The following is a 26771-nucleotide window of genomic DNA, read 5'->3' on the forward strand; positions in this document are numbered from 1 at the left end:
CTCGTACTTCGTTCCCAGCCTCCTACCGGCGGTAAAGAGATGACAGTGTTCCTGCCGAGCCGCGGATCTCCGCGCCTGGAGCCGTCGGAGGCCGGTGCTGCGCTGGGTGGGAAGAGGGAGATGGGGTGAGGGGGTTGGGGGGGTCAGCCCTGGCTGGCTGCACAGCTCCTACCCACAGGCCTGTGGCCACCAGCAGGATGTCACCACAGGCCCTGACTGGCACCCCAGGCCTCAAGTGACCACCCAACACAAGTGGGAGACCCAGCCAGTGCCCCTAGAAGGGTGGTCTGGAAGGCCAGGGTTAGCAAACCACATTTTGTTACTATAGCTCTAGTGCTCAAAAGCAAGATGACATTCCAGAAATTCATATTACAGCTGTTAACATGCTTTCTCCTAAATATCTCCCATTGAAAATGCTAGTACCTATGTTCAGCCTTAAAACCAGAATCTACAATGTTTTTCTATCTTGGTGGTACCTGGACTTAGAGCAAACTGGAAATGACTCTGCAGATAGAACCAAGATCTCTGTTCTCATCTCCTGCAGGGCAGGGAAGGTAGAACCTACCACAGAGAGCTAGCCTGTGTGCCCACCTAAAAATTTAGGTAATGAAACTCTTCCTAAAAGCAAGAGGATCAGAAGATACTATTCTACTCTGTATTGCTGTGTCAGGTTTTACTGGATCCTACCTGCAGCAAACCCAAGTCTTTTCACGTGCAATGATTTCTCAGCCAAGCACTTCTTCCAGTTTTAACCGTTCCTTTTCCTAAAATGTAGAAAAAGTAGCATATGGATACCTGCCACATCTAACAAGACTGATTTTACAAACAAAAGAAATGCAAATAATGGAGTGCTGGCTTTGTACTGTCTCCTGTACACAGAGGGTTTCTCATTATTTCCCAGCTCCTCCTTGGAGATGTGGTTTGGAATTTCTAATGTGTCCACAACTCACCTGAGGCAGTGCTTACAGAGTTCAATTGCTAGAAAGCACCAAATATTTGTGGGGCCTCTTAATACAACTTCCACTTCTTTTAGACCATTCTGAAAATGAAAATGTATCTGCTGTACCTGCTAAAAAAAAAAAAAAAAGATCACCAGTAAACCTGCCTGAGCACCAATTGGTGCAGCGTGTAAATCAGAGCCAGCCTCTCTCATTTCGTACCTGACATTTACTCGCCGGGTGTACGATTACAGCACAGGAACAGCAGAGCGCAGGAGCTGCAGGCAGATAAATATAGCTTTTCAGGACTGCCTGCTGCCCTTACAGATGAGGTCACATACATTTAGTGTCCATTTTAAACTCAGACACTTTTTAAGCATCCAGTGACCAGGCTCATAATTTTTTTTTTCCACATTAACAGACATTTAGGGAAACTAGACAAACATAACACGCTTAATATTTTTAGTACCTCAAAGCTGGTTTTCATTGCTTTTGCAGCTTAAACTCGGTGGACTTCAGTTTTCTGATTTCAGCTATCCTGGAAATAATTAATTGCTGTTAAGAGTCAAGAGCCCAAGACAAAACCTCAATTTTCCTCAAATGTTATTTCCTTATCACATATGAAAAGGTGGACTTTATTTTATATAACAGTATAAAAACAGTCAGTAATTATTCAGAACAAGTGTAAGATGAGTATCATCATAAGGGAAAGAACCAAATCCTTTATCAGGTAGCAAAATAAAATCACAAACCCCACCCCTTTAGACTTCTCATGTCAAAACCACAAGAATGTTTAATTAGGAACCCATCAGACCAATTTAACAAAGCAAGTTTCTCCTCAGCAAAACAGTGCCAGCACGTGATGAAACTACATTACATGTTATAGAAAACAAGAGCATATCAGCCTTTATAAAACAAATTAGACTTTACAAAACACAATTATATTACAACTGTCAGCTATATTACTGAACAGAACTAATTTGTACCATGTCTCAGTGTTTTCATGCCAAAATACTTCATTAGAACAAATGTGATGAATATTCTGTCAAAGGATTTTACAAACTTACAGTTATTCCATCCCTTTGTTATCGTTATATGTTTCTTAAAAGCCACTAGTAGAAGTGTGATACAAGAAGTAAGTACTGATGTGATTCATTGGCTTTAACAAATCAAACTCTGAGAAGCATAAATATATGCAAGCTTTTTAAGGACAAGACTATAAATTGGGTAGAAACTGCCAAAAAAATCCTGGTTTAGTCTGAAGGCTACTGAGAAACGGCTCTCCAACCGGAACGTTTAACGTACGAGGGAATGTACACAATTATAAAGCCATTCTTCCTGCTCGTTCAGCGGCATCACGTGCTGAGAAATCTGCATAGCAGAGAGAAAACCAGAGGTGAAATAGTTGTTTATTGGAGAACTGCGTGTATGTTACCTGAATGAACTGTTTCAGTACCTACATCACTAACATTAAATGATGAACATTCAGCATCTGTAATGACAGCCAGTATTCAAAACTTACTATTAAATTCCTTTGCATGACAGCAAAATAGCCATAAGGGACACTGAGCCTACAGTTTATACTGAATGAATCCAAAATTAAAATAAATAAAACACCCTACAGGATCAGGCTATAGATATCTGAAGTGCCAGCAGCAATGTTAGAATAGACCACAACCCTGCCCATGTCACAAGACTGTGCCTGTGAAATATGAAATAGTTCTGATGCCTCTTCTTTTCAGGACAGAAACCACACTTCTAGAATAATAAAAACTGGATTTTCTTCATAAATGAATGAAGAAAACTATCTGCATTTATAATGAGTTTTCAATTTCATTTTATCCCTTAGAACCCTCAGAGTTTTCACTAAAGCCTGCCCAGCTCTGGGACAGGGACCAGCACATCAAATTCCCTTGTCATTGAACATTATCTATAAATCAAGTTTAACAAAAATTGGCCATCTGCAAATCACATTGTGCATACGGAGTGCAAGAGACATATTTCTGTTTCCAACTAGCTTGGTCTGTTTTTCAGAGACACACATATATCTGATTAAAATGTGCCACATAAAAAAAAAAAATACAGCCTTTAAAAAAAATAGTAAATGGTAGATGTATTGAATGGACAACTGAATCAGGCACATGTATGTAAAACCGAACAGCTGTGGATTTTTACATCAAGTACATGTTCAGCTTTGAAATATCAAGAACTATATCTGACCTGTACTGTGATGAAGATGCCACTATTACCATGCTCATTATCACAGTAAAAGGCTTTCAAAAGGAAACTGTAAAGATGTCCCATGATCTTCTTTTTGTTTAGATTTTAAGTTGGCTAAACAATAAAAATCTTACCATCGTGGACTTTGGTGCCACTTCTACAGCAAAAACAGTAAGCCCCCTGTTACTTAGGCAGTTCTTACTCTGCTCATTGTTGACATGAATAATCACTTTGTTTTCAGACTGCAAGTTGAAAACCAAAAAAGAACACATTAGTCTTTATGGTTAAGTGGTTGTTCTTTATGTAACAACTACACATTCCTCTTACTTCCTCAGACTTCACTATTTTGCATAAGGATGCTGATGCCTATTCTCTTTGAAGAGCAACAATTTCAAATGTACCTTAGCATCATCAGAGCACAGATTCATCATCAAAAGTCATTTAAGACTCATTGAAATAACTTAAGCACTTGCAAAGATACAACTTGGGAACACCATTGAGTGAGAAAACTATATGCCACAGAATATTAGTGATGCTAACGGTTTACATAGTTTTGAAAGGTGACTGGACAAATTAATTGTAGAAAAATATATGAAGGGATTTTAGGTGCGAAGACAATATTTCTGATTCAAATAGTCCTTGAACTGCAAATCACCATAGGCTAGGACAGCGAGCTGGAGAAGCGTCACTGGATGCCTGCCTAGTTTTTGTACTTGCAACATCTCCTACAGGCCATTTATGGAGGCAAGATAGGGACCTAGAAGAATCTTTATCTGACATCACATGGCCTTTCGGTTTTCCAAAAATCCTCTCACTCCAGCAGAAGTCCATTTCCTCAGGAATTTGTATTGTATGTTCTTTTCTCACCAACTATGTAGGGGTTCAGTGGAGACTAGGCTCCTAACAACTGAAGTTAAATGCCCAACGTTAGCATAGAAGCATCCTTCATCTTTAGTTTCCTTTCACAATAAATAACCAGGATTCCTCACTGCCACCAATCAAAGATACAACTCCCAATGGTGTTTGTAAGAGACACTCATCAAGATGCGACCCATCCCAATCTGCTGTACATTGTTTGGTTCAAACAGTCTCTTGAAAAAAAAGTAGCAAGCCCTAACAGAGATGTTTAAAAAATACTTGAGAAAATTAAAGTAAGTATAATCACTTAAAGAACAGATGTTCTTGCTGTGCAAGTGCTTTCAAGAAGGATCCAAGATGTAAAACTGAAAGCTTGGGTAATGGAAAAAATTCATTAACGACCAGTTTATCCCAGGCCACACTCAGACACAAGACCTGAGGCCATGCTACATACGCCGTTATTCAGCTATCTCTAGATAAATTTCAGTTTGACAAGAGACATCGGGAAACATTTGATTCTTAGACAATGTTATCCAATGTTCTCTTTGTATTGAGAAATGGAATAGAAAGAGTTACTCTACAGAATCGGCCTTACACAGGAAAGAAGCTACTACTAGACTGGTAAGGACTGATAAAAAAAATAAGTTCTCTCTGGTCTTCACAGCACAAAGGGTTTGTGGACAGCAAAGTGTTAATATGGTGATTCTAGAAATATGGTATTGTTGCAGAAATGTAAACAAAATCTAGCGTTAAGCTGCTTATGGCTTGGATCTGTCTGCTCTGGCATCACTTCGGTGAAGCCCTTGTTTCTACAGGGCAGTGAGATAAAGGCGAACAAAAGAATTATCTGTGCCGTAAGTATCTTCCTGTAACAGGAAGAAGGTTACAGAGATTGACCTAGCACAGAGGGTGTATTATAGTAAGTTTGTGTTTTGGATGACAGGAAATGTCTCATTAACTATTTTTTTTTTTTTGGCACAAAAATGGGTAGACAATAGATTGGGTACTGCTTACTCTCGGAGAAATCTGAAGCTCTGTGCGCAAGGTCTTTTAATCTCCCCAGCTCAGAGCCTGACTAGGGAGGGTTAGAAGACAAGACATCTTTCTCTACCCACTAATTAAATACATATGCAAGACTAAAACAGAATCCTTCAGGAACTAGCATAGTTCCTTAATTTACAGAAATAACAAAGAAAGAATTATTTCAATTGAAATCATCAGTACAATATCTGCAGATATAATCAGACTGCTTGCACTGCAGAAGCTTAGAAGACAGATGCACAGAATTGCCTTTTTATTATTTCTTTCCAGACATTTACAATACAAATCATGCTTACAGATTCTAATGAGATTTTCAGGGAAGTGCAACTATTTGCTTCACAGCAGAACAGTGGTATTTATGGAACCCAAATGGCATAAATAGCAGTGGTCAGTGATTTTAATCAGACAGCATCCAGTTGCTGCAGTACAGACCTCAGCTCCTTCTCTGACATATCCTCAAACACAAAAATAACTCCAGTATATCTACCCTAAAGGGCGAAGTGCAGATCTAAACCTGTAGTTCCAAGGAGCCTCAGCATTCAGTCCTAATATTAGTCCACCAACCCACCTCCTTCTGCATGTTTGCCCATTTAAAAATATACTTCTTGCTGCAATTTTAAGATTTAAAGCATTTTAAGTTTAGCATCTTACTGCACTGTATTTATTTACACACAGTTCCCAATATAAATGAAACTGAGAATGAACAGCACATTCATTACAAACTATGCAAAAAGGTTTAAAATCCCTGCTTCTCGCTAACCACTTTTGCTCGGATTTACAATCCTCAACTTGGATTAGTAATAAAGTAGACCTGTAAGATTAACCAGTTAACAATTCGTCCATAATATCCTTCTAAAACACAGCAACGCAAATTAGTGCTCTTTCTCACACACACTGAAAATATTAAATAGTGTAACGGCTGTAGTCTTTGCTCCTTCTCTAATTGTATTTCTTGTTCTTGGTATTTGTTTGCTGGTCTTATGAACATATGTCTCCAATAATTATTAAAATATTGAAAAACTGGAATGTGAATAGAAACAAATATTCAGATTCTGTATGATACTTAAAACTCATAATAAGCTGTCCCTTCCAAGAACACTGATCCAGACTCCTTTGAAGTCTGAGTCATATGTCAAAAAGAGCTTTGCATCAGGCATGGTTTTTTAAATTAACTAACTACAGAAACCTGATATCAGAAAATGGAAGTCTCAAAAATGGCACAAGGATGGAAGAGGAACAATAATACTAGACGTTAACCCAAAGTACTTTACAGAAGTCTCACGCCATACCTTATTTTCAATAACAGAAGTGATTCTCCTGCCCGCTTTGTAGGTATAGACGGTTACGTTTTCACAGCCATCCACAACTTTGGCCTCTCCTTTATTAACAACAGACTTGCAAACAGCCCTGTTGAGTTGCCAGCTCCCTGCCTCTAGATACATGGCTTTAATTCTGGGTTTGCATTTTTCTGCGTAGATGTCAATGACGAAGGGGCACGCCTGCAATGGAGAAAATGAGTTTTATCCTCACTTCATCTGTCGTTTTCCCACTCAAATTTTCATCCACAGCTGCTAAATATTCTCAAAAATGCTCTGAAGTAGTTACCCAAGTAGAAGTACGCCGCTGAATGTTAACTATTCAAAACCTGAGAGCTGTGGTGATCTTTTAAACCAAATGAAAGCTCAGGACAAATGAACATTTTTCATGCCAGTCACAGCACACTCGATATGCATTTCAGTGCATTTGGCTCCAATTTGGCAAACCCTTTGTTGGGTAGCAAGACATACAGGAATTAAGTTTTAATGCATTTCAGCATCTGCAATAAACCTGTCTCCTTTACCTGTCACACTCTTGGTATTTGTGCCACTTCCTACAGACTTAAAATATCCACAATTTTGTATTAAGCACTCAGCTCTTACAGTATCTTGGCTAAGATTAGTGCATGTAACAGCCAGGAGTGTGCATTTTCATAGACTCAGTAGAAGTGCCTCGATTTCTTTCAAACGGCCTTTGGAACTCACTAAGATTTCTCAGTTCTGTCTTTGTTATGCTCAATGTTCCTGAAATACCAATCTTTTAAAGCATCTGAAAGGCTTAAGTTACAGACACAAATAGATTTACGTTTTCAGAAGAATAACTAAAGCATTCGGAGAGCTGTGTTGTCCTTTGTAAAGCAAAGACATCAGCCATAAGCCACAGCTAGTTTAAGGCACAAAATACCTGTAAGAAATTTCTAACTTGACAGAAACCTCCCCCAAATGTTCTTTCTTAGAGGAGAGCTCCCTCTTATGTCTACAATGCAGAAGGACAGTTTCGTAGTTGCTCTGCTGACCATACTCAGAGCAAAAGGATGAAGTGCTGCTCATTACGAAATCATTCGCCATGATCTCAGTATTTTCACCAAGAGACAACTGATGTCTCTCGACCATACTGAGTATTTCTGGGTCTGTATGTATTTGTTTTACACACATATATTTTATATGGTGACTACACTGACGTGTTTAAGTTTAAAAAAAGTTAAAGAAATAATTTAATCAGACTATGTTTTTTTAAAAAGCAGGTTTTTTTGGGAATTAAATGTAAATGATTAAATAATCTGCACATTTAATGTTTTCTTTAATTTTTCATATTTTTTCTCTTCATTAAAAATACTCTCTTACTTCAGGGAGAACTAGCAACACCGGTACTGTTTCTGTAAAATTCCAAAGAAAAAAAATCTATAAGCACAAAGAAACAGAGAAATAATCCCTGGTCCTGTAAAGGAAACAACGTGCCACCAGAAGCCCTTTGATTAAAAATTTATGTTGAACGCCTTCAGACACCGTTGTGACAGGCAATGGAAACAGAAATAGCCACGTCTGAAAATTATGAATTCTGAATCACCTGAGGAAAATGTTACCTTCTCCTTATTCACTCCTTCTGTTGCAGCTTGGGCCAGGAAAGTGACTTCTTTAAGCAGAGCAAGCCCTGCATTCTGTAGGTCTGCTGCCAGGTTACAATTTACCATTTCTACCATTCTAGCACTTCCTACCAGCAAGGTGCATGAATTCTTTCCACAGGTGTAACCCAAGATTCCCTCCTCTGCAATCCCACAAAATACTGGCTTTCTCTAAAGAAAAAGACAAATTCCTTCTTTCAACAACATCAGTGCTATCCTAAGAAACAAAATACCATAATGACTGAAAGTCAGTGTAAACCCTGTATTAACAGTGTTTGCACTGGATCACTGACCTACTGAAATCAATTTATGACAGACAGAAACAGTACTGCAATTAAACACGTGCAGCGAGTTGTATGCGGAGCAGTTATTTTTTTTGCTATAGGGCTATCATACCTCTGTCATTTCTAACGCTTTATTGTAGCCCAGAGACAACAAAGTGACCCAAAGGTCAGTAGGATCCCCTTCACGGTCGTTGGCTTCCATGAGATTCAAATCCATAAATCCTTGTCTTGTTAGTTCATTCTTCTTCATATCAAAATTCTCTGTTTAAAAAGAAATATAAGGGAACACTTAAACATGTGTGCTGTCTGCAAACACCCTTTATTCTTCCAAAGCCAAATTCCCGCTTATGTTAACGAGTTTTAAAAGACAGAGCCATGCTGCAGCCTCAGGCTCTCCAATATAATTTGGGAAACAATGTCCTTGACTAGATATGTGCTCTTTGCAGCGCTTCCCCACGGATTTTAGATAATGACTAGAAACAGCTGGCCCCTCATATAACCCAAAAGAGGGGGAGATTTCAAAACAGAAAGAGTTCATATAGATTTTTTTGTTGTAGTTTTGCTAGCAGTATTTCTTGTGGTTGAGATTTGCAGAATGGGGTATATCGAGAATGGGAAATGAAAGTCTGCTGGGGCAGCACCCTTAGTGCTTGAGGTCCTTAATATAGAATTGATTTACTTAGTTCCTAAAAAGCAATAAAATGCCACTAATCCTAACACGCCTCTCTTGATAGAATACCTTAGATCAAGCACTCTAATGTCAGCAAACACATAATTGAAATGTCCTTGTGTCAGAGATTTTTAAAAATGGTTCTCTCATCTTCATAACAATGCTAAATCTTTACTATTTATTATTAAAAAGGGATTACCAATTTAATAAATCTATCTAAGGGTACAGATGCTATAATAAATGGCTTGAACTTTAGTGTCAGGATTTATTATATTCGTCTGAACCCTTCAGCTGATTAATGACCTGGTAAAACATTCACCATATTCTCCCCTTTCCTCTCCTACACTTCACACACACACGCGCATACCCCTCATCCTCACATCAAGACTAGTGCAGGGAGGCCTAACACTGACAGGGTCATGAAGTGTGGAAAAAAACACGTACAGGGATGAAAGGGACAAGAAACTCATCTATAGAAAAGTACTTTTGCATGAGCTTTCCATCATTTAGGTAAAAGTCCAATATCTTTGAGCATTTTAGGGAGAAATAGTTAGTAGGACTTGCCAGATTTAAAGTATTTTGGCCCAAATTAAGCAATGTGTCATAGCCTACAAAGGAATTACATCAAACATGACATGTGCTGATATATGATATGCCATACTGGCATGTCAGACATGATTTGCAGAAAAGTTGTATTTCTTACAGAAACTTTAATTTTCATACAACAGCTTCTAAATTTCCAGTTTGTGCACTCACTGCAGCTGAACTGCCAATGAAGTCACTGGTGACTGTATTCTCCTAGCCCTGAGGTAAAAATGTGCATTCTCAAGGCCTTTGCAAGCTTAAAGTAATGCCACAACATTCATTTTTTGTTCAAAATTGACATTTGTGGCACAACCCTGCTCCTGCAAGCTGGCAAGACGTCGAGGAATGTTGACAAGATATATCGGCAGACAGAGAACAAAGCATAGCTGGAACAGTCTTAACTGTCGGCTTCCTCATCGCACTCCCAGAAGTCTCAGAATCCCACAGTGGTCATAGCACAATATGAACAAACTGATAAAACATATATGAGCCTTCAAAAGACAGATTCTTAACGAAAAACTGCTTATATCTCAAGAAAACATACAGTTACAATAGGTATTTTCTAATGTATAATTTTCTAAACAGACATAAGCTCTAAATGCCATTTTTAAAGCATCATATACATACTAATTAAATGTCCCTCTCAACACTTTGAGATATGAAACCAGCGTAATCTGCAGAAAGGAGACTTATTAAATGAATACCTGTTACAGTTTAATTCATCATATGATCCATTATTAGAAAACCTGCAGTTTTTGGCAGCTAAAAAATCTTTCACCTACAAAATTTTGCAATTAGCAATGGGAGGAATTTTCTCAGCAGAAAAGTCAGTGGTACATGAACCAGAACTAAGCAAAACAAAGACAGGAGACTGGAAAAGGGAAAAAAGCAAAAGTGAGAAGAGAACTGTATCTCCATATGTTCTGTGGCATAGGCTACAAAATACTCAGCTCTTCTATACTATACATAGTAGGATGCTATACATGACAGCTTGCAAGTAGATTGATAGACCTAATTAGTTGTATCAAGCACAGCAATTAACTTACCCTTACATACAGCCCATGCTTCCTCATCACATTTCTCACCACTAGTTCTCAGCTCAAAGAAATTGTATTCCTCCAAACTCAGAAGGCCATTTCCATCCAAATCAATTGTTTCAAATATATCCAATAAAGTGGCTCTAAAAGATGAAAACGGCAGAACTATTTCCAAGTACTTCTCTTTCCTTTACTGTCTCAATATTGTCGACAGCTATTCAGTCTATTTGAGAATATTCCGTGCAAACAATATTTTAGTAATGCACAGCTTTTAAAAAAATAGACATTATTTGGAACACATTTACAATAGTTACCATGACTATTTGGGAATATGACTCACCGGAACTCTTTGGTCAGAGCCAGTTCTCCATCTTCACCTCTATACACCAGTTTTGCTTCTCTAGTAATTTGTGCTTTTGCCTTCTTCAACCTACAGCCTGTTGTGAATGGGAGTAGCCAGTAAATGCCTGATCCAAGCTCCCCTCTCCATCCAAACGTCTGCTTTTAAAGGAAGAGAGACAAATTTGTGAGTTACTTCTCCAATGATACTTTTCTATTATTACTAGTAATATTCATACAAAAGTAGTTCTTTCCTTAAAGAAAACATGTCTACAGTGAGATGCTGTGTGATACCATTTTAAAGACACAAAAACTAGTGAATCTCTTAGTTATAATAAAAGTTAGAAAAATGTGAAGGACCAGAGATGGCAGGAGAACAGGCATTACTAGAAATATCTAATAACAGTCCTATCATTTTCCAGATACGTAACACTGTACTTGTTAAACTTTAAAACGAAAGCAGCCAGAAGCAGGCTGGCAAAACTCACTGAGTTTTTAATTTTCTCTCCAATTCATTAGCTTTTCTCAAACTACTAACAAAAACTTCCTATGTAAAGAAGTCACAAGCAACTGAGGGTTTAAGAAGCAAGCTGAGTTCCCTGTGGCTTGGAAGGGGGAAGTAACTTAGTGCCATCATTTCTCCGCCCTTATTTCTGCCAGGGGGTAAAAATATTCTGTGCACTATGAAGTTCAAAATCAAGGAGAAAGAAAAGGAATTTTTTTTCAAATTTTACCTTTGAAGTTTTCTATTCCTTCACCTTCAAAAACAAGTGAGTTTCCACAGAGTATCTACACAGATAACCAGAAACTCACCCGTACTTACCAACACACCAGATGATAATATGGTCCTCACAGGAATTTCATAAAACTACCATTCGAGTGGCTTGCAATTCAGCCCATCCAAAGGGTGTAACTAAGACACAATTACATCTTACCTTGCATAAGTTCTGCCAGTTTTGAAAGGGAACATGCAGAGAACAAGAGGTTCTTCTCTAGTCTGATTAGGTACAGTTTGAATTCCTTCCAAACACATGGGAACTCACCCACGAAGCATTAACACAGACACTAAAGATATAACAACTAAAATAGGAACACATCAGAACTAGCCAACCTCTTTGTTTTGTTGATCAGTAAAGCTCACAAGCTGTAGATTTTCCTGGGTTTCATTTTCCTTCAGGATATACAAAACTGTATCCACTGACAACCAATGACAAGGTTTTCCTAAAAAGAAAGACATTCCAAACACATGTGCTTAATAATGGCACAAAATTGGTTTTCTTCCAACCCCAAAGTAGATATATCTACAGCATTTATTATATTGATCCCTGTTAATGTAAGGTGGATAAAAAGAATCTATTATAGGCCATTGGGATTTCCTTCCTATTTAGGCTGATCAGATAAATTGTTTTAAGTCTTGTGATTGTCTTACAGATAATGATTACTATTAATAGTTCTACTATTAAAACCTTTGGTAGTTAAGGAAGCTATTTCAATTATTTTCTACCATTACTAGAACATTAATAGTTATTACTTTTTCTTTTCCAATTAAGGATCTTTAAAAAATTGTATCATATTCTCTTGTGAAGTTCTGTAAAATATTGCTAAACTCACCATGAATGGAAAGCTAGATAATGTGCAAAAGCTAGGGGTACCAGAAGATATAAATCTCGGAAGTGTAATTGTTTTTAAGATTTAAATAGCAAGATCCCTCTACATGGATCCCTCTACTAGTTGTTGTTTGTTGGTCTAAGGTTGGATTGGAGCCGATGCCATTTGAACCTCTGGGATTTCTTGTAGCCACTCAGTTCCTGAGGGCAATCAATCAACAAGCTATTTAGTGGTCTTCAAGTTAATCAGACCACAGCAAAACAGTGAATGCAGGGGCTTAGTTTTTCTACAGTTAGAAGTTAATGATACTAAAGAGTGGCTACACATCACGCAACTTTGTTAAAAATTTGAAGATATTTTCGAGTTCTCATAAAAAGGTATTTGCTCTGCTATTAGATGAATCCTTTCCTTACATGCCAGTATATTACCCTTTCCTGTTCACAGCAAACCATGAAGGCATTTCTATATGCAGGACAATGTGCAAAAGGCAGGCAAGTACTCTTGGTTACACAGAATGTCTGGACAATCCTGCAGCAGAACTACTCTAAGGCACAATTTAAGGAGGTGGTACCTGAAAAAATGAAAGTTATGAGACATTCTGTTACTCAAATCTTATTACGGGACCCGTTGATCAGCTTCCCATTTCAGCCTGGTTCTAACTGGAAAACAACTACTTTCTGTCAGTGATTTGCAGTGAAGTTTTTATTATCAACCTCGATAAGGATCAATTACCAACCTGCAGCACAACAGCCAGTCCAGATAACTCTAAAACATATTTGTAATCTAATGGCTCCTGTTTCACAGGATCAAAGAGGAAATAATCTACTTGCGGGAAAAATATTAACAATTCCAACGTAGCAACTAGATAAAGCTCTTTGCTAAATCAGTGGAGAGAACAAAACCAATAGCACTTGGAAAAAAGGAGCACAAAGGCTCACTAATCTCTAATGTGGGGCTTCACTCTTTTCAAGATGAAAATTAAAATAGGCAAACTAAGCTATAAATCCCTTGACAAGATTCATAATCAAAACATCACGATACCATACTGCCATAAAAAGCTACAATCTATTTTAAGTATTTACAGAAGCATTTGAGGTGAAGAATACAGTATTCACTAAATTTTGTATTGTTGTTTACCACAAAGTACATCAAAATCTTAAAAAGAGATACTGCAAACAGTGCCAACATTTGAATTTTGTGAATAAGAAACTTCACAAATCTATGGCCAAAAATACTCCAAGAGGTTGGCTGCCTAAAGGGAGAAAGATAATAGACTTTGCTGATTTTCACTGTCCAGGCAGTGCGCACAAAATGAGTAAGCAGAAAATACAGTGTGACAAGTTAAGTTATATTTTTAATAGGACTCTGTCAAATTAGTATTGCTATATTGCAATATTGTAAAGTATTGAAAGTGAGAAAGCAAGAGATGTATCAACAGAAGAGAAAATATTTTTAATAAAAAAATTCTCAAAAAAAAATACAAATACACTTACCTTCTACTTGACGAATGTTTAAGGGCTTGATGGTAATACATACTGTAGACCTCTGAGGTAAGTGCAACTTGTACTTGTGGCTAATAATTTCACCATCGTCTTCTAAGTAGAAGCATCCTTTAGATTGTGCACATGGCCATTCCTGGAAACCAAGCAAATATTAGATATTGCCTTGATCTCTGACCAAGTTAAAAGCACCTTCTCTGAAATACATTAATTTGATTTAATAAATCCTTTATAAAATACACCACAAGATACAACATTGATCTGCTACTGTCTTTTTAAAATTCATTTTCTCAAACACTTGTTTTTGTAATCAATTTTTGCAGAGCAGTTAGTAACATTGCCTCACATGTGAAAATGCTTGAAAAACATACAGATTACCCCAATGCTTGAATACAAGAAATGAAGAAACAAACAGAACTCATTAAATTCTCCAAACTGTGATTTACCACTGAAAGGCTGGAATTTTGCCACATTAGTTCCATCAGGCCAATCAAGCAAAGAACATAATAGATCAGCTGAACAATGAGGAGTTACTTGCTCAGACAAACACAGATATAAGTACTGGTCAAATTAAGTGGTTCGTCTTGACTTCTGTCAGAGCTCTGGGAAAGACAAACTGAAAACTGCTGTATTTGTGAATAACATGGTTCCTAGAGACACCATGATTTTGCTGAGATGCTATTAATAAAACAGCTTTGTGCTTGGATTTTGTTAGTTTGGTTTTTTTTTTTTTTTTTAAAGCAGGTCCCAATTTCCAATTTCAAATATTTTAGCAAAATAAAAATCAAGTCCTTATAGATATACTGTATGCCTTGAGAACCTGACATAGCTGAGATAACCAGCCATTAGCTCATTTAGTCTCTAAGTTCAATACTTTACAAAACCATTTGAAAAACTACTGACTTCTCAAAAAATATGTAAGCCAAAAGGTCTGCTAATGAAGCCACATGGCTTTTCTTTGAGAGATAAAAGAGCATTACATAAGTTTAAACAGTAGTCCAAATGTGCTGTAGCTATTAAAAAGATACTGTGACAATTTTCATGTACAAAAATTACTTTAACAGCCACAGTTTACTCTCCCTCCCTATGCGGTTTTGCAGTCAGATGGACATTTTTACAACAGGGATATCAAACGATCCAAATAAGAAGGGAAAGTATTTCAAGGCACAATGTGCAGGTTAAAATGTGAGCAACAGTAAGCAGAAGTTTGACAAAGCTTTACGAATGAAATACTAAACTGTTATCCTTGCAGAGAGCATATGGTGGTGCTATACTCTCTAAATTATCCAGGTCAAATTACGAACAGGTGTGTAAATTTGGGAAGCTAAAAGATTATTTTCTGGTTTGATTTACGCGTGTCACTTCCATGCATAACAAAAGCTGTCAAATAAACATTTCCCACTATGTTGGCTATTGTGTGAGAAATGTTAATCATAAAGAAATGCTCCTATGACTATTTAAGTTGTTGTTGAATAGTTCACACACTCACTCAGAATTAAACCCCAAACCCAATATTTGTGAGAGAAATTGTTCCTATGATTAAAGCAAAGAACTTCAGTTCAACACTTTGTCTTGTACAAAACCATAGGCACACATGCACCATATGCACCAAAAAAGTCTCTCTAGTTCCATTGCATGAGGCTGACTCACCACACGAGTGGGCGCATGTCACTGTGGCAAGAAGATTATTTTTTTCAGGTATTTCTTTTGGTACCCATTGTGTGTACAGGTCTTTTGCTGACTTCAGTAGAGCAAAATGCACAAGTGAGACTCCTTAGAAGGCAGAATTTAGCTACCCAACAAGAGAGAAGGTTTGGAACATGATACACTGCTTGCTTTTTTTTGTTAATGTGTTTCAATCTTGACTAAAATCAACACAAATAATATTTTGCAGAAATTTAAGATCTCCATTAGCCATCTTTTACTTAATTGTAATTCAGTTCCAGCTGAAGCCCAACAGGTCAGCATGTTGCTTATGCTCATCTGTAGCACTTCTGTAACTATTTTTTTTCTCTCCAAGTTATTTATATCTTTAAACATGTCAAAAAACTCCACCGACAAAAAGAAACCACAGAGAAGAATGTACTGTGAATACATTCCATGTTTCCTAATTTCGACATTCATCATGTTTTTACTTCTACTGTTTTCTACTGTTTTCTTCTGTGTGAAATGTAAAATTGGCATTTGTCCAACTTCACAAGGGCAATATTTTGTTTACTGTCCCAAAAAGACATGTGAAGTGCAGAGAAAAAAAAAAGTATTTCTAAATATAAGATAAATAAGAAGATATTTTGGTGTGCTAGATTCTGATCCACACCACAAGTGAATCACGCTATATTTATTCATTGATTATAACAGAGTTTGTATTGTGCCCTTCAGAGTTACAGTTTAAAAAACTAGTAGTTCTACTTATACCTTTTCATGTTTTTTGAGTGATTTCAGTTTTTACATGATGCTAATCAATAGCAATTTGTATCTGCAGCTGTTTTTTTCGGTCAGTTCTTACTGGCTTGTACAAAGAAAAAGGAATCCAATATTGGGAAACTGTGCGATGGTTTTATATACTACATATCACGTATGAACAAGGTGAAATTGCAGGTTAAATTGCATGGAGGTCCAGATACCTAAACAGACTGCAAAAAATTCCTTTGAGATTATGTTTTTAAATTTTAATATAGAACAAATGTCACTGTATAGCAATGTCGAAGATATAAAGGACTTCAGAGTTCAATAACAAATACAGAGTTGTTATTTGAAACAAAAATGTAACTCATGAGAACAATCAGTTCAGTTTTCTAGCAGCAGTTACACTATGTGGTCATAATCATTTTTTCTCTTTTATACAGGAGTCTCAAGGTGCACATTTTTAATGTATCCGAGCAGTTTCCAGTTAATGTTTTATATTTCTACAGCTATTATTTTCTGTTGAAAGAAAACTAGTAAAGGTTCAGTCAAGAAAGGGAAAACAAAGGAAAAAGATCAATATTAACACTCTACAAATATTGACTTAGCAAAGTGACTTTGTTGTCTTTCTCCCACAGGAATTTATATTGAATGAGTGATTTATTTAAAAGAAAATACTGATAGGACATATTAGTCTAACTAAAAATCAATATTTTCAGGCTACAGCATATACTTATGAATTAATGCCCAATGAACTGTATACGCTCACAGATCTGTTATTTATTTCCAATTACCTTTCATATAAAGGTTTATGATACACAATCTTTCAGACTACTTAAGCATTTAAAGTTCTCACCAACCTAATAAATTATTAAATTTTAAATTTCTCAAAAAGTCATTAAACGTTTTATCCAAGAGTGGTTTCATTTATAAAAAACACACTTTGTTCTATTAAACCTTCACACCTGAAAAATTATATTCAATAACTAGATGTCAGCAAAACCAACAGTATATAAAAATGTTAATAATAATATGTACCAAGAAACCTCGCACTAGTTTATAGCTTCCCTTGACAAACTATTAATAAAACATAAGCTAAAAATCACAGAGAAATACTTTCTCATTTAAAATGGAATAACATATGTGCCCGGAGGAAAACAGCATAATTTCAATAGGACGGGTTTACATGATACCTTCATTGTGTTTGGCTCAATTGTGTTTCTGTTGCTACTGGCACCCACGCTGATAGTGGCTGATGTGGATCCTTTGCAACTCTGAGCTGACAAGGGTCTTGAAGGAGTTTTGCTGTCACCTATAAACAGAAATTCTGATTGACAATTACGTTATTTCAACCCACTCCTAGTGCTCCTCATCAGAAAGCCTTATGTTTACAGGCATATGGGGAAAAAACAGATGAAAAGAACTTCTTTCAGATAAGCTAATTTGCCTTATAATTATAGAGCATCTAATAATTCATTAGCCAAACACCTTTAACTTCCCTGACTGTACATCTCAGGTGAACAGGCATATGAATGGCAGAACCTTGGAATCCAAATCTGCCTGAAGGAAAAGAAATTGTTACCACATTATTCCATTTACCTTAGAATTGAGGTAAAAAAAAAAATAAAAAAAATCTGTCCTAAGTGGAAAGGTTTAACCTGCTTCTCATTTAAGTTCTTTCTTTTCAGGACAATGCAGTTTCCCTGCCAGACAGTACAGCACTTCCGCACAGCTGCCCGATGCAATTACTTCCAAGCCTTTACTTTCTGGTTCCTTATGTTGGGGCAACTCTGCTAGTACAATTGTTGATTTAGCTACATAAATTCTGTCTTCATCGCTGTTTCGTCATCTTTGCGCCTCTTCGGTATTGCCTAGAATTGAAGCAACTTAAAGTACATGTGAATATTTCACACATGGTACCTTTGCAGCTTGGGAAGATTTTTAAGTATCTTTGTAACTTCAGGAAGAACATTAAACTCTCATAACGATTGTGCTTGAAAAGCACTCTCGATAACTGAAACAAACTGCTTATTGATAAATGTTTAAGGTTTCACCTCCTATCTAGGAAGGAAATAAACAACTTGCTATGTTGCAACATCTGAGCACTCGTTTTCTCTTTTCCCTGTGCACTGTGTCACTTGAGAGTCAATGAAATTCACCCTTAAGAATGTGAGAGCTTCAGAGCACAGATATAGCCAAAGTCCATTTAAATATGGGGGTCAGACTACTGAGACATTTATGTGATTGCCACAACAAAAAATTATATTAGTAACATCCTCACTAATATGAAAAAAACTAAATAAATACTCAACTATGAACTCCAATGGAATGAAAACTCCCAATATGAAATAAAAGTACCTTTTGTTGGTGCTTGTTTGTGGTCAGTTTTCCTTGAGATTCTCGGTGATGGTTTTGACACCGGCGGTGTGATCCCTTCAGAGGAAGTTTCAGCTTGACTTCCAAACTGCTGTTGCCTCAATCGACTGTCAACTTCCAGTTTATCTCGCGCAGTCTTGCAGCACTGCTCACTGGTTGTCGTGTATAATTCACAAAACTTTAGACAAAGAGAAGTAATCTGGTAAATGAAACATTATTTCTCACAGTTTTAAGGATTAAAATGCAACATCAGTAAGGAAAGAACAGGTCAACAGATGTAATGCTCTTTCTCTTAAAACACAATATAAATTTTCATTTTCATGAATCAGAGCGACCGTTCAAGAGACGCAGTAAAATGGAGCCATGATTCAACACAGAGGTCTAAACGTTGAATCAAAATTAAGTGCGACTTTCAACCCAAGAGGTGATTTATATTTCTTTCTAGATATTTGCAGACTAATTTTTGTTTAACATAAGATTCTTAAGAGGAGGACGTTGTTCTTCTATGAAACTGGACTGTTTATTAAGTTCAAAAGTTAGTCATTGCTTAGAGATTATGTCAAAAAAGCTGATAAGGTGTTGCATCGTGAAAATGAAAAGTATGAAATAGCACAGACATAGCAACTCTCATTGTTTCCAAAGCTTGCTGTCAATTGCCATCTTTACCCTGCAATTCCTTTAACTCTTCTTTTCACACATGCTGTTAGGTTTTGTGCTTACTATTAGGCTCTGCCTAAGACATTAAGCTCACTTGCAGCAAGTGACCTTTTGTAGGATAACAACCAGAAAAAGTGCAGGAAACAGAAATATCCACCAGCCCGTGTTCCAGTACGTAGGCAGCTGGGAGGCCAGGGCAAGGTCATCAATGGGCCAACACACAGAGGTGGGATGTGTTATATTCGATAATGCCAATACTGCCAGTAACACAAGAATAAATAATATCAATGTTTGCAATACCTTGTTGTAGTCAAGTTTGCCACTGCAGTTACAATCAGCTTGTTTAATAATGGCACTGACTTCATCCCGAGTCATTTTTTCACCTCTCTGCAATAAAAAACAACTCAGTTTGGGTTCCTAATCAAGAATAATTTTGTTTTATCGGGTCAACCACAATATACTGTATTTCAATTGTGCGTCCTTTCTGTCCCAGTTTACTCTCCTCTACATTTCCTTAAAATTGTTTTATTCTCACTTTTGAGCACTCTACCAGAATTCTACTACTAGTCCATTTTTAACAGTTATTGATCCCGAGTGTTTATGCTTTCCAAGATGATTGGCTTTTACAATGAAGGGGGTTTTTGGCTGTACAGAGCAAAAAACCTGACAGAGAAAAAAATCATTGTAATCATCTGTGACGTACATCTATGTAGTTTAAAGTCAGAGTATCAGCTCTACACCAACTTGGAAGACTGGGTTTTTTCAGGGGTTTTGTTTGCTTGCTTTGCAGATCCTCAGAGGACCTGGATTTTAATCTTTTCACCACTCGTCATTCTACCATACTGTTGCTAATGTTTTTGTTTTTAAGTTCCATCTCCTACAGTCTCATCATAGAAAAATCTTGGCTGCTATTTAAAAAAAAAAATCTTATTTTCTATCTTTTCAGATTATATGATGAAACCTAAAAATATGGTGGCACTTCAGCAGCTAAATAAGCAAGTTTCAGATACATTTTCATGTCATTATTTTAAGTAACATTAATGATACGTACAGGGAAACCTTATGACATTTGCATGCTTGGGTTGATAATGCATAATTTCTGATCAAAGTATCAACCTACCCCAGCACAGTTCATCCTAAGATCCCCACTGAACTAAAAATAAGATGCAGTGAAGTCACTGGTGTGACAGCACATCATAGCTGTGATAAAACTAAAACACTGACCATGACATTTTATGTATAACTTGGATAAATGATATATTTTAACTCTGTATCTGGACACACACAGACAACTTGCGAGGGAAGAACAGCAGAAGTGTGTCATCAACTCTCTTCGTAAAAGTTCATAACCTCAAAAGGCTGCAGAAGGGCCTTGCAGAGAATAGAGGGATTTGCACTAACAGAACCAAGGGAGAGACATGTGCATCCCCTTCTGTTGCTCCGCTGCCATTTAGACAGAGTTCAGCAAAACATCCTGTGAAAGTATTAAATATATTTTCTCTGCCAGCTTCCACCTTCAAGGAACAATTCCTGAAAGAGACTGACGCATTATCAACTGCAAGACTGAGAGGGGAAAATATGGAAAAAAGATCATAGATAACCACAGAAAACCAGAGTTAAAATTGAAAAAAACCCACATTAATCAGTTACCAATTCTTTTGATCAGGAATATGTGTTTACACATTCAGAATAGTTTCCAAAATCTCTACTAACAGTTAAAGATGGATAATTAAATAGCTACTGATACTTACTGTTGTAAGAATTTTATAAAGTTCATCATGTAAAATATATCCAGTGTTATCTGTGTCTATTTTTCTGAATGCTTTAAGCAGTTCAGTTTTTGTAGCTGGTTTTTCTTTTTTTAAAATAGTACAGAAATCGTCAAAATTAAGTGTAGTTGTTTGTGAAGTCCAATATTTGTTAACTGTCTTCTGAGATGGATTTCTTCCAGCCTGTTGAAGTACTGAACAATAAAACACAATATTAACTATATATTCCAGCTATCAGTAAAGGAGTTTTCTTAAAACATCCTTTAATCACTTTCCATGTTCATGCTCTTTTTTTTTTTTTAAGCCAAATCAATCCAAGGGAAGAATGCGGTCTGAAGGACAGTTTTGCTTATAGTTGCAATCCTGTCCTCTACTGATCCAGACTAACTGTGACCTTCCCTGCCCTTGGACTCTGTGGTTTGTACCAGAGAGGTTCAAGCAGCCTCAGGGGCAGATGAGCTTGCTTGCATATTTTTTTGAGTGGAGTCATCAAACAGGCAGTGCCTGGCATCCTACATCATCCCTCATGAACTATGATCCAGCACAGAGACGACACATGCACTGAGAATCACACCCACTGTCTTCTACAGAAGGAAGAAACTGGAGAGCAGTCTGTGACTTTTTATAACACAACAATATCACAGGAATTATTTTGCTTACAGGCTCTGATCTGCAGCTTCCACTTACTCATGTGCACTGTTCTCCTAAACCAGGGATGTCAAACTCATTTTCAACTGCGGCCACATCAGCCTCGTGGTTGCCTTCAAAGGGCCAAATGTAATTTTAGGACTGTATAAATGTAGGAGTAGCAACTACTGTTGTGAACTCAATGAGATGTCTTCCTTAAAGAAAGTTAATAGGTTCAAACCATTAATTAAGCAAATATCCATGAATTCAAAGACAATCTTCTCAAGTGACAAGTGTAAAATCCAGCCCAGTGCCTAAATTCCCAGTCTTAATATCAGGAACCTATTATTCCTAAGTTCGTACATTACTAGAACCTGTTTCTACAGAGATCCACATAATTCCTTCCATTTACTTTGCAAAGAACTGAGATCTAGTGCAGAATTTAGCCTGAACACTTATGTCACAGCTATACATTTGAACTTATCAATTCAAATTACACAACACGAATTTCAAATGTAAAGGAAAAATTATACCAACAGACATACATTGCTAAGGCCAACAGCCAATAGATACATGCAACCAGTCCCTACACCTGGCATTCTTCACCATGAGTTTGCTGGATCTAGTTAGCCTCCTAAAGTCTTTACTGAAAACATCCTTTCAACAGTTTCCAGTGTGAAGAAGGTATTATGTTAAGTTGAAATTAAATTATAATGCACAGTCTATCTGAAACTGGAGGGATGCTTTTACATCTTCCCATATAATCAGGTTTTGAAGGAAACACAAGACATCCTCCATCTCTGCGCAGGCTGGCAGTTTGATTTTTAGCCAGCTGACCAATGACCAAGTCTATACGAGCTGAGAACAGTTCAGGAGCATCTGTGAAATGAGGCGGTGGCATCATTACAATTCTCAGTAGGCAACTGTGTCACCATAAAAACAAACACCCAGATACCTTTGCTGCTAATCTCTGATTGAATGCCAAGGACTAAATAAAGATTTCTGCCCTGTCACCTCCACAAGCAGAGTCCAGAGAATACAGCAAAGCTTACATCTTTACCCATGCAACGCTTAGGCACATAGCAATTGTTTAAGGATTTCAAGGTCAACAAATGCAGGGCAGTTACTCTGTGCTTGTTTACGTAGATAGCTGAGTTCTTGGAATATCAATATAGCACAGTATTCACTTACATTTAACAGAGTATCTTTCAAATATACAACAATTCTGTGTTTTTATACGTCCAGGGAGATCAGCACTTGCCATACCCTACATACCTCCCAAGTTTGTATTTTTGAAAGTTCAATTAGACCGCACCTTTTATTTATTACCCCTTTACAGACTGATTCTGCTAAATACCTTAAGTAATATTATACCACAGGAAATTAATTGTCCTTTATGAGTCAACCTTGAAACTAAAATGCCCAAACACTTGCTATGTAGTGAAGTGGCGTGGATAGAGATGAAAGCCAAAATATATCTAGAAGAGATGACATTTGTTCACACCACTCCTATCTTGAAATCCAGATTATCCAAAACTATCATTAGGATGTTATAAAGGCACTTTTATTACAGCTGGGAAGGCCTGGATAACACTAAGTCACACGCTGAAAGAATGTGCTCGCTAATGGGCACTATTTCATGTCCTGGTATAGGGAAAGAAGCTACAAACAATCCGTGCATCAGAGAAGTACACTCAGCTTTGACAGTGGTGGTTTCCATGTGAAGAGCTCATGTATTTTAGGCATGGGCAATGCAGCCATTAGTGAGAAAACAATTTCCTCATATATGCAGAAAAAAATAAGGTCACTAGAATGATAACTAAATTATCTGATAGCATAGCATGGTTTTGCCTTTCGCTGTTGTTTGGTTTTTTTTTATTACAAACAACTGCAACGCCATAATACACATACTTTTTACTGGCATCATCATCTGTGAGGAAGACTTGCAAGAGCAACCTGTACTACCACCAAGCCCAAGTGCATTCTGAGCTGCACCACGAAAACCACAAAATAGATCTCTTTACTTTTGAAATTACACATTCCAGTTCTCTTTACCTAACTGAAGGTTTATGTACTCATGCTTTCTTTATCAACCATGTGAGCTAGAAACATTTTTTCCAATAAAGCAAGCTAAGAATTTCACATAATCATGAAACTCAGTAAAAAACAGGACTGGTGATTTACAGATGAAAAGCTCTGTATACAATTCCCACTTCCACAAGTCATCCAACACCTAGCAACAAAGATTAAAGATTTGAGGAAAATGAAAAACACTGAAGAATGGTAGTTTCTATAAACTTCAAAAAATCACCATGTGACGTATTTTATAACAGGGAAATGATGAAAATGACTTCAAAGATACAGCCACCAACACTTGAAGTCTTAACCCTATTGAAGTCTACTGTATATTCCTTAAACAGTTACTGAGTTTGTGCACTGGGATACTCTCAAGACTGCATTGCTGAGTGCTGTTTGTAAACTACCCACTGCAATCATCATACACAATACTTATAGGGAAAAAAGTAATCATTACCTAAACTGAGTTGTTCTTTTGATTTAATATTTTCTAAACTGCTTTTTAAAACAGTTAGGTAAGCTGCTCGGCAGTTCATGTAAAAGATTGCTTCTTCTGCATGCTGAGACTTCTTTGCTTGGGAACTTTCTGAGCATGTGACTTTCTGAACGGAGAGGGACGCGTTATTCTCAGGACTGCTGGCCATTCTGTGAAGAACACAATTACAGTTAGAATTTGTTACTCTTTTGCCTGTTTAATAATGTCTCTGCTTTGCCTTCTGAAACACAAACTAGCACATATTATCATAACATCCAGGTCATATGTTTGCTACTCTCTAAATCTGGGATGGGAATACTTACCTATACTTGTAGGTAAGCGCCACGAGATCTGCAAACACAAACAGCTTGAGCTCCACTCACTATTCACAATTTCTTCTTGGCAGGAAATATTTTATTATATTTTATTTTAATTCCAGACATTTTATATCAAAATTATTACATAGTCACGTTTTTTGAAAGCAGAATGCCAAATTTTCAAGTTATCAGTGATAAAAACTTATCTCATTGGAGAGAGCTCTGTGGCTGCGCAGTCAGGACCCACTCATGTCATGTGGAGCTCCCAGTTGGTGATAACGGCAAAGCCCCTTGTCCTCTAGGGAAAACTACAGGTGAGCGCCTTTATATTGAACTGCACATTTGTCAGTATTTTCTCCCTCACTCAAAAGTTCACTTTCACATTTCCAAGACTCATTTAGCTGGGAAACTGCGTAGTTTACACAGCTTCAGCAGAGACACTGTGTGATGTTGTAAACACCATACAACATTCAGTGTTAAAAAAATGACAAAATAATTATTAAATCAACTACATTTTTTTTCTGGTGCCAACCCACACTAGAAAGGGCTTCTGTTTTCTGTTTTTACAGTCATAACTTAATCAAACATAGGGCTAATAGTAAAACAGGTCAAAATTATAACACTTAAGCCTTCAAGTATGCGATGTTAAACACACCTAATTCTACTTTTAAGAGTTACCTAAATATTAGAAATAAGTAAGTCTGAAGCTAGGAATGTACATAAAACTTTGTGTAACTTAGGCCTTTTAAGTACAAGAACTCTACCCATAAAATTGTAAAAGAATGCGAAAAAACATGAAATGCATTTTTTCTAAATTATTAAAGCAATTCAAAACACTAACTAATACTGTTTGCTTACCAATGGCCAGTAAACTTCAGCAGCAGCTTCCTGCTTTTACCAAGGGTGATTAAGGTTTTCAGAAGGCCATCACAGAGGGACACTAAATCGTGTTGTATCGTTGGACTAAGAGCCTCTCATATTATTTTACCCAATGTTGACTTCAGAAAATATATTCCAGTATAATAAATTGAATATCTCAAGTTCAGCAACAAGACAACGACATCATAGGGTCCCCTTCAGGACTCATTGGATTCTTACTCAGGAGGCCTAAATCACTCACACCTTCTTGAGTTATATAGGTCTTTTACACTGGGGAAAGAAAGATAATAATCGCTTATCATGGATGAAGTACCCTATTTATAATACACAGGCCGCCTGCCTGACACTTTAATATTACACTGGCATTAGAAGGACCCCATAGGGACACTGTGATACAGTCTGGTTACTGCAAACGGGTGTCACTATAATTAAGCACCAGTGTTACACACACAAAATGGAAGTGGCTTAAAGTCAAGGAGGAAGGGAAGAATAAATGTTAATTTTCCAGTAACTAGTTTATAAAATGTGAACTCTCGTTTATACTCCTTAGACTTCCCATGACCAAAATATTTCTTATGTGGGCCACAGTTCTGCCAATACATTGCTAAGAAATCCAGTGAGCAACAGCTCAGTGACAGCAGCCAGCAGCCCCATAGCTCAGGGTGTTTTTACTGGACAAATGATACTTCTAAACAAAAAAGTCAAAAGGGAGCAGTCAGACTCCGCTGAAGTGGGAGGACAACACAGCCTGTTACTTTCAATTTTAGTTGCTATGATTCTAATAAATAATAAAAAGCCTTTCAAGCAGTAATTAAGGCATTGTCTTTTTGTAAATACTGACCTTTCCTGCCGTGGGTCTGAGGCCGACGTTCAGCACCATCCACGGCAAAAAACACCAGAGAAGCTTCGCGCTGCTGCTTCTTCAGCTGCCAAGCGCTCAGGCCTCATTCACCTGAAATTTGGAAACTTTTACCACACGAACCTCATTACCTCCCTCTCTGGTGAGCGCAGGGGTGTCCTTCGGCAAAATTTACCACCCACCCTCGTGCAAAAGACATTATAATCCACTTCCCTCAGCCCACCGGAGGGGAATCAACGCTCCCGCCCTCCTAGCGGCCCCAGCAGCCGTGAGGGGCGGGTTCGGCCGCATTTCACCTCCCGCCCAAGCCGGTCTC

At 37.3% G+C, this 26771-nt stretch overlaps 1 protein-coding gene across 2 annotated transcripts; it reads right to left on the reverse strand.

Annotated features, from left to right (window-relative positions):
* Positions 1–1559: 1559 nt before the first annotated feature.
* Positions 1560–26716, reverse strand: EFCAB7 (EF-hand calcium binding domain 7). 2 transcript variants are annotated; one of them, XM_082053193.1, is made up of 15 exons: positions 26638–26716; positions 26440–26548; positions 24383–24571; positions 21205–21416; positions 19754–19840; positions 18779–18974; positions 17614–17732; positions 14012–14153; positions 12022–12131; positions 10912–11069; positions 10581–10714; positions 8392–8540; positions 6347–6556; positions 3293–3400; positions 1560–2309 (listed from the first exon to the last, which is right to left on the reverse strand). In XM_082053193.1, exons 2-15 carry the CDS (start codon positions 26474–26476, stop codon positions 2235–2237), a joined length of 1926 nt encoding a protein of 641 aa, XP_081909319.1. In that variant the 5' UTR covers positions 26477–26548; positions 26638–26716; the 3' UTR covers positions 1560–2234. The 2 variants fall into 2 exon arrangements, with proteins under 2 accessions (XP_081909319.1, XP_081909320.1); XM_082053194.1 differs by lacking the exons at positions 26440–26548; positions 26638–26716 and adding an exon at positions 25576–25707 and having other exon boundaries at positions 24383–24570.
* Between the last annotated feature and the right edge of the window lie 55 nt (positions 26717–26771).

The sequence above is a fragment of the Streptopelia decaocto genome (genome assembly GCF_964273445.1).
Source record: "Streptopelia decaocto genome assembly, chromosome: 5".
Taxonomy (NCBI): Eukaryota; Metazoa; Chordata; class Aves; order Columbiformes; family Columbidae; genus Streptopelia; species Streptopelia decaocto.

What these genes read in the sequence shown, in the direction of transcription:
- EFCAB7 (XM_082053193.1), bottom strand. Translation starts at nt 26,476, where the DNA reads ATGGTGCTGAACGTCGGCCTCAGACCCACGGCAGGAA. An exon ending in CCTCAGACCCACGGCAGGAA is followed by an intron (nt 24,572 to 26,439) that starts AGGTCAGTATTT and finishes GTGTTCTTCACA; the next exon opens with GAATGGCCAGCAGTCCTGAG. An exon ending in GCTCTGACCAAAGAGTTCCG is followed by an intron (nt 10,715 to 10,911) that starts GTGAGTCATATT and finishes TTCATCTTTTAG; the next exon opens with AGCCACTTTATTGGATATAT.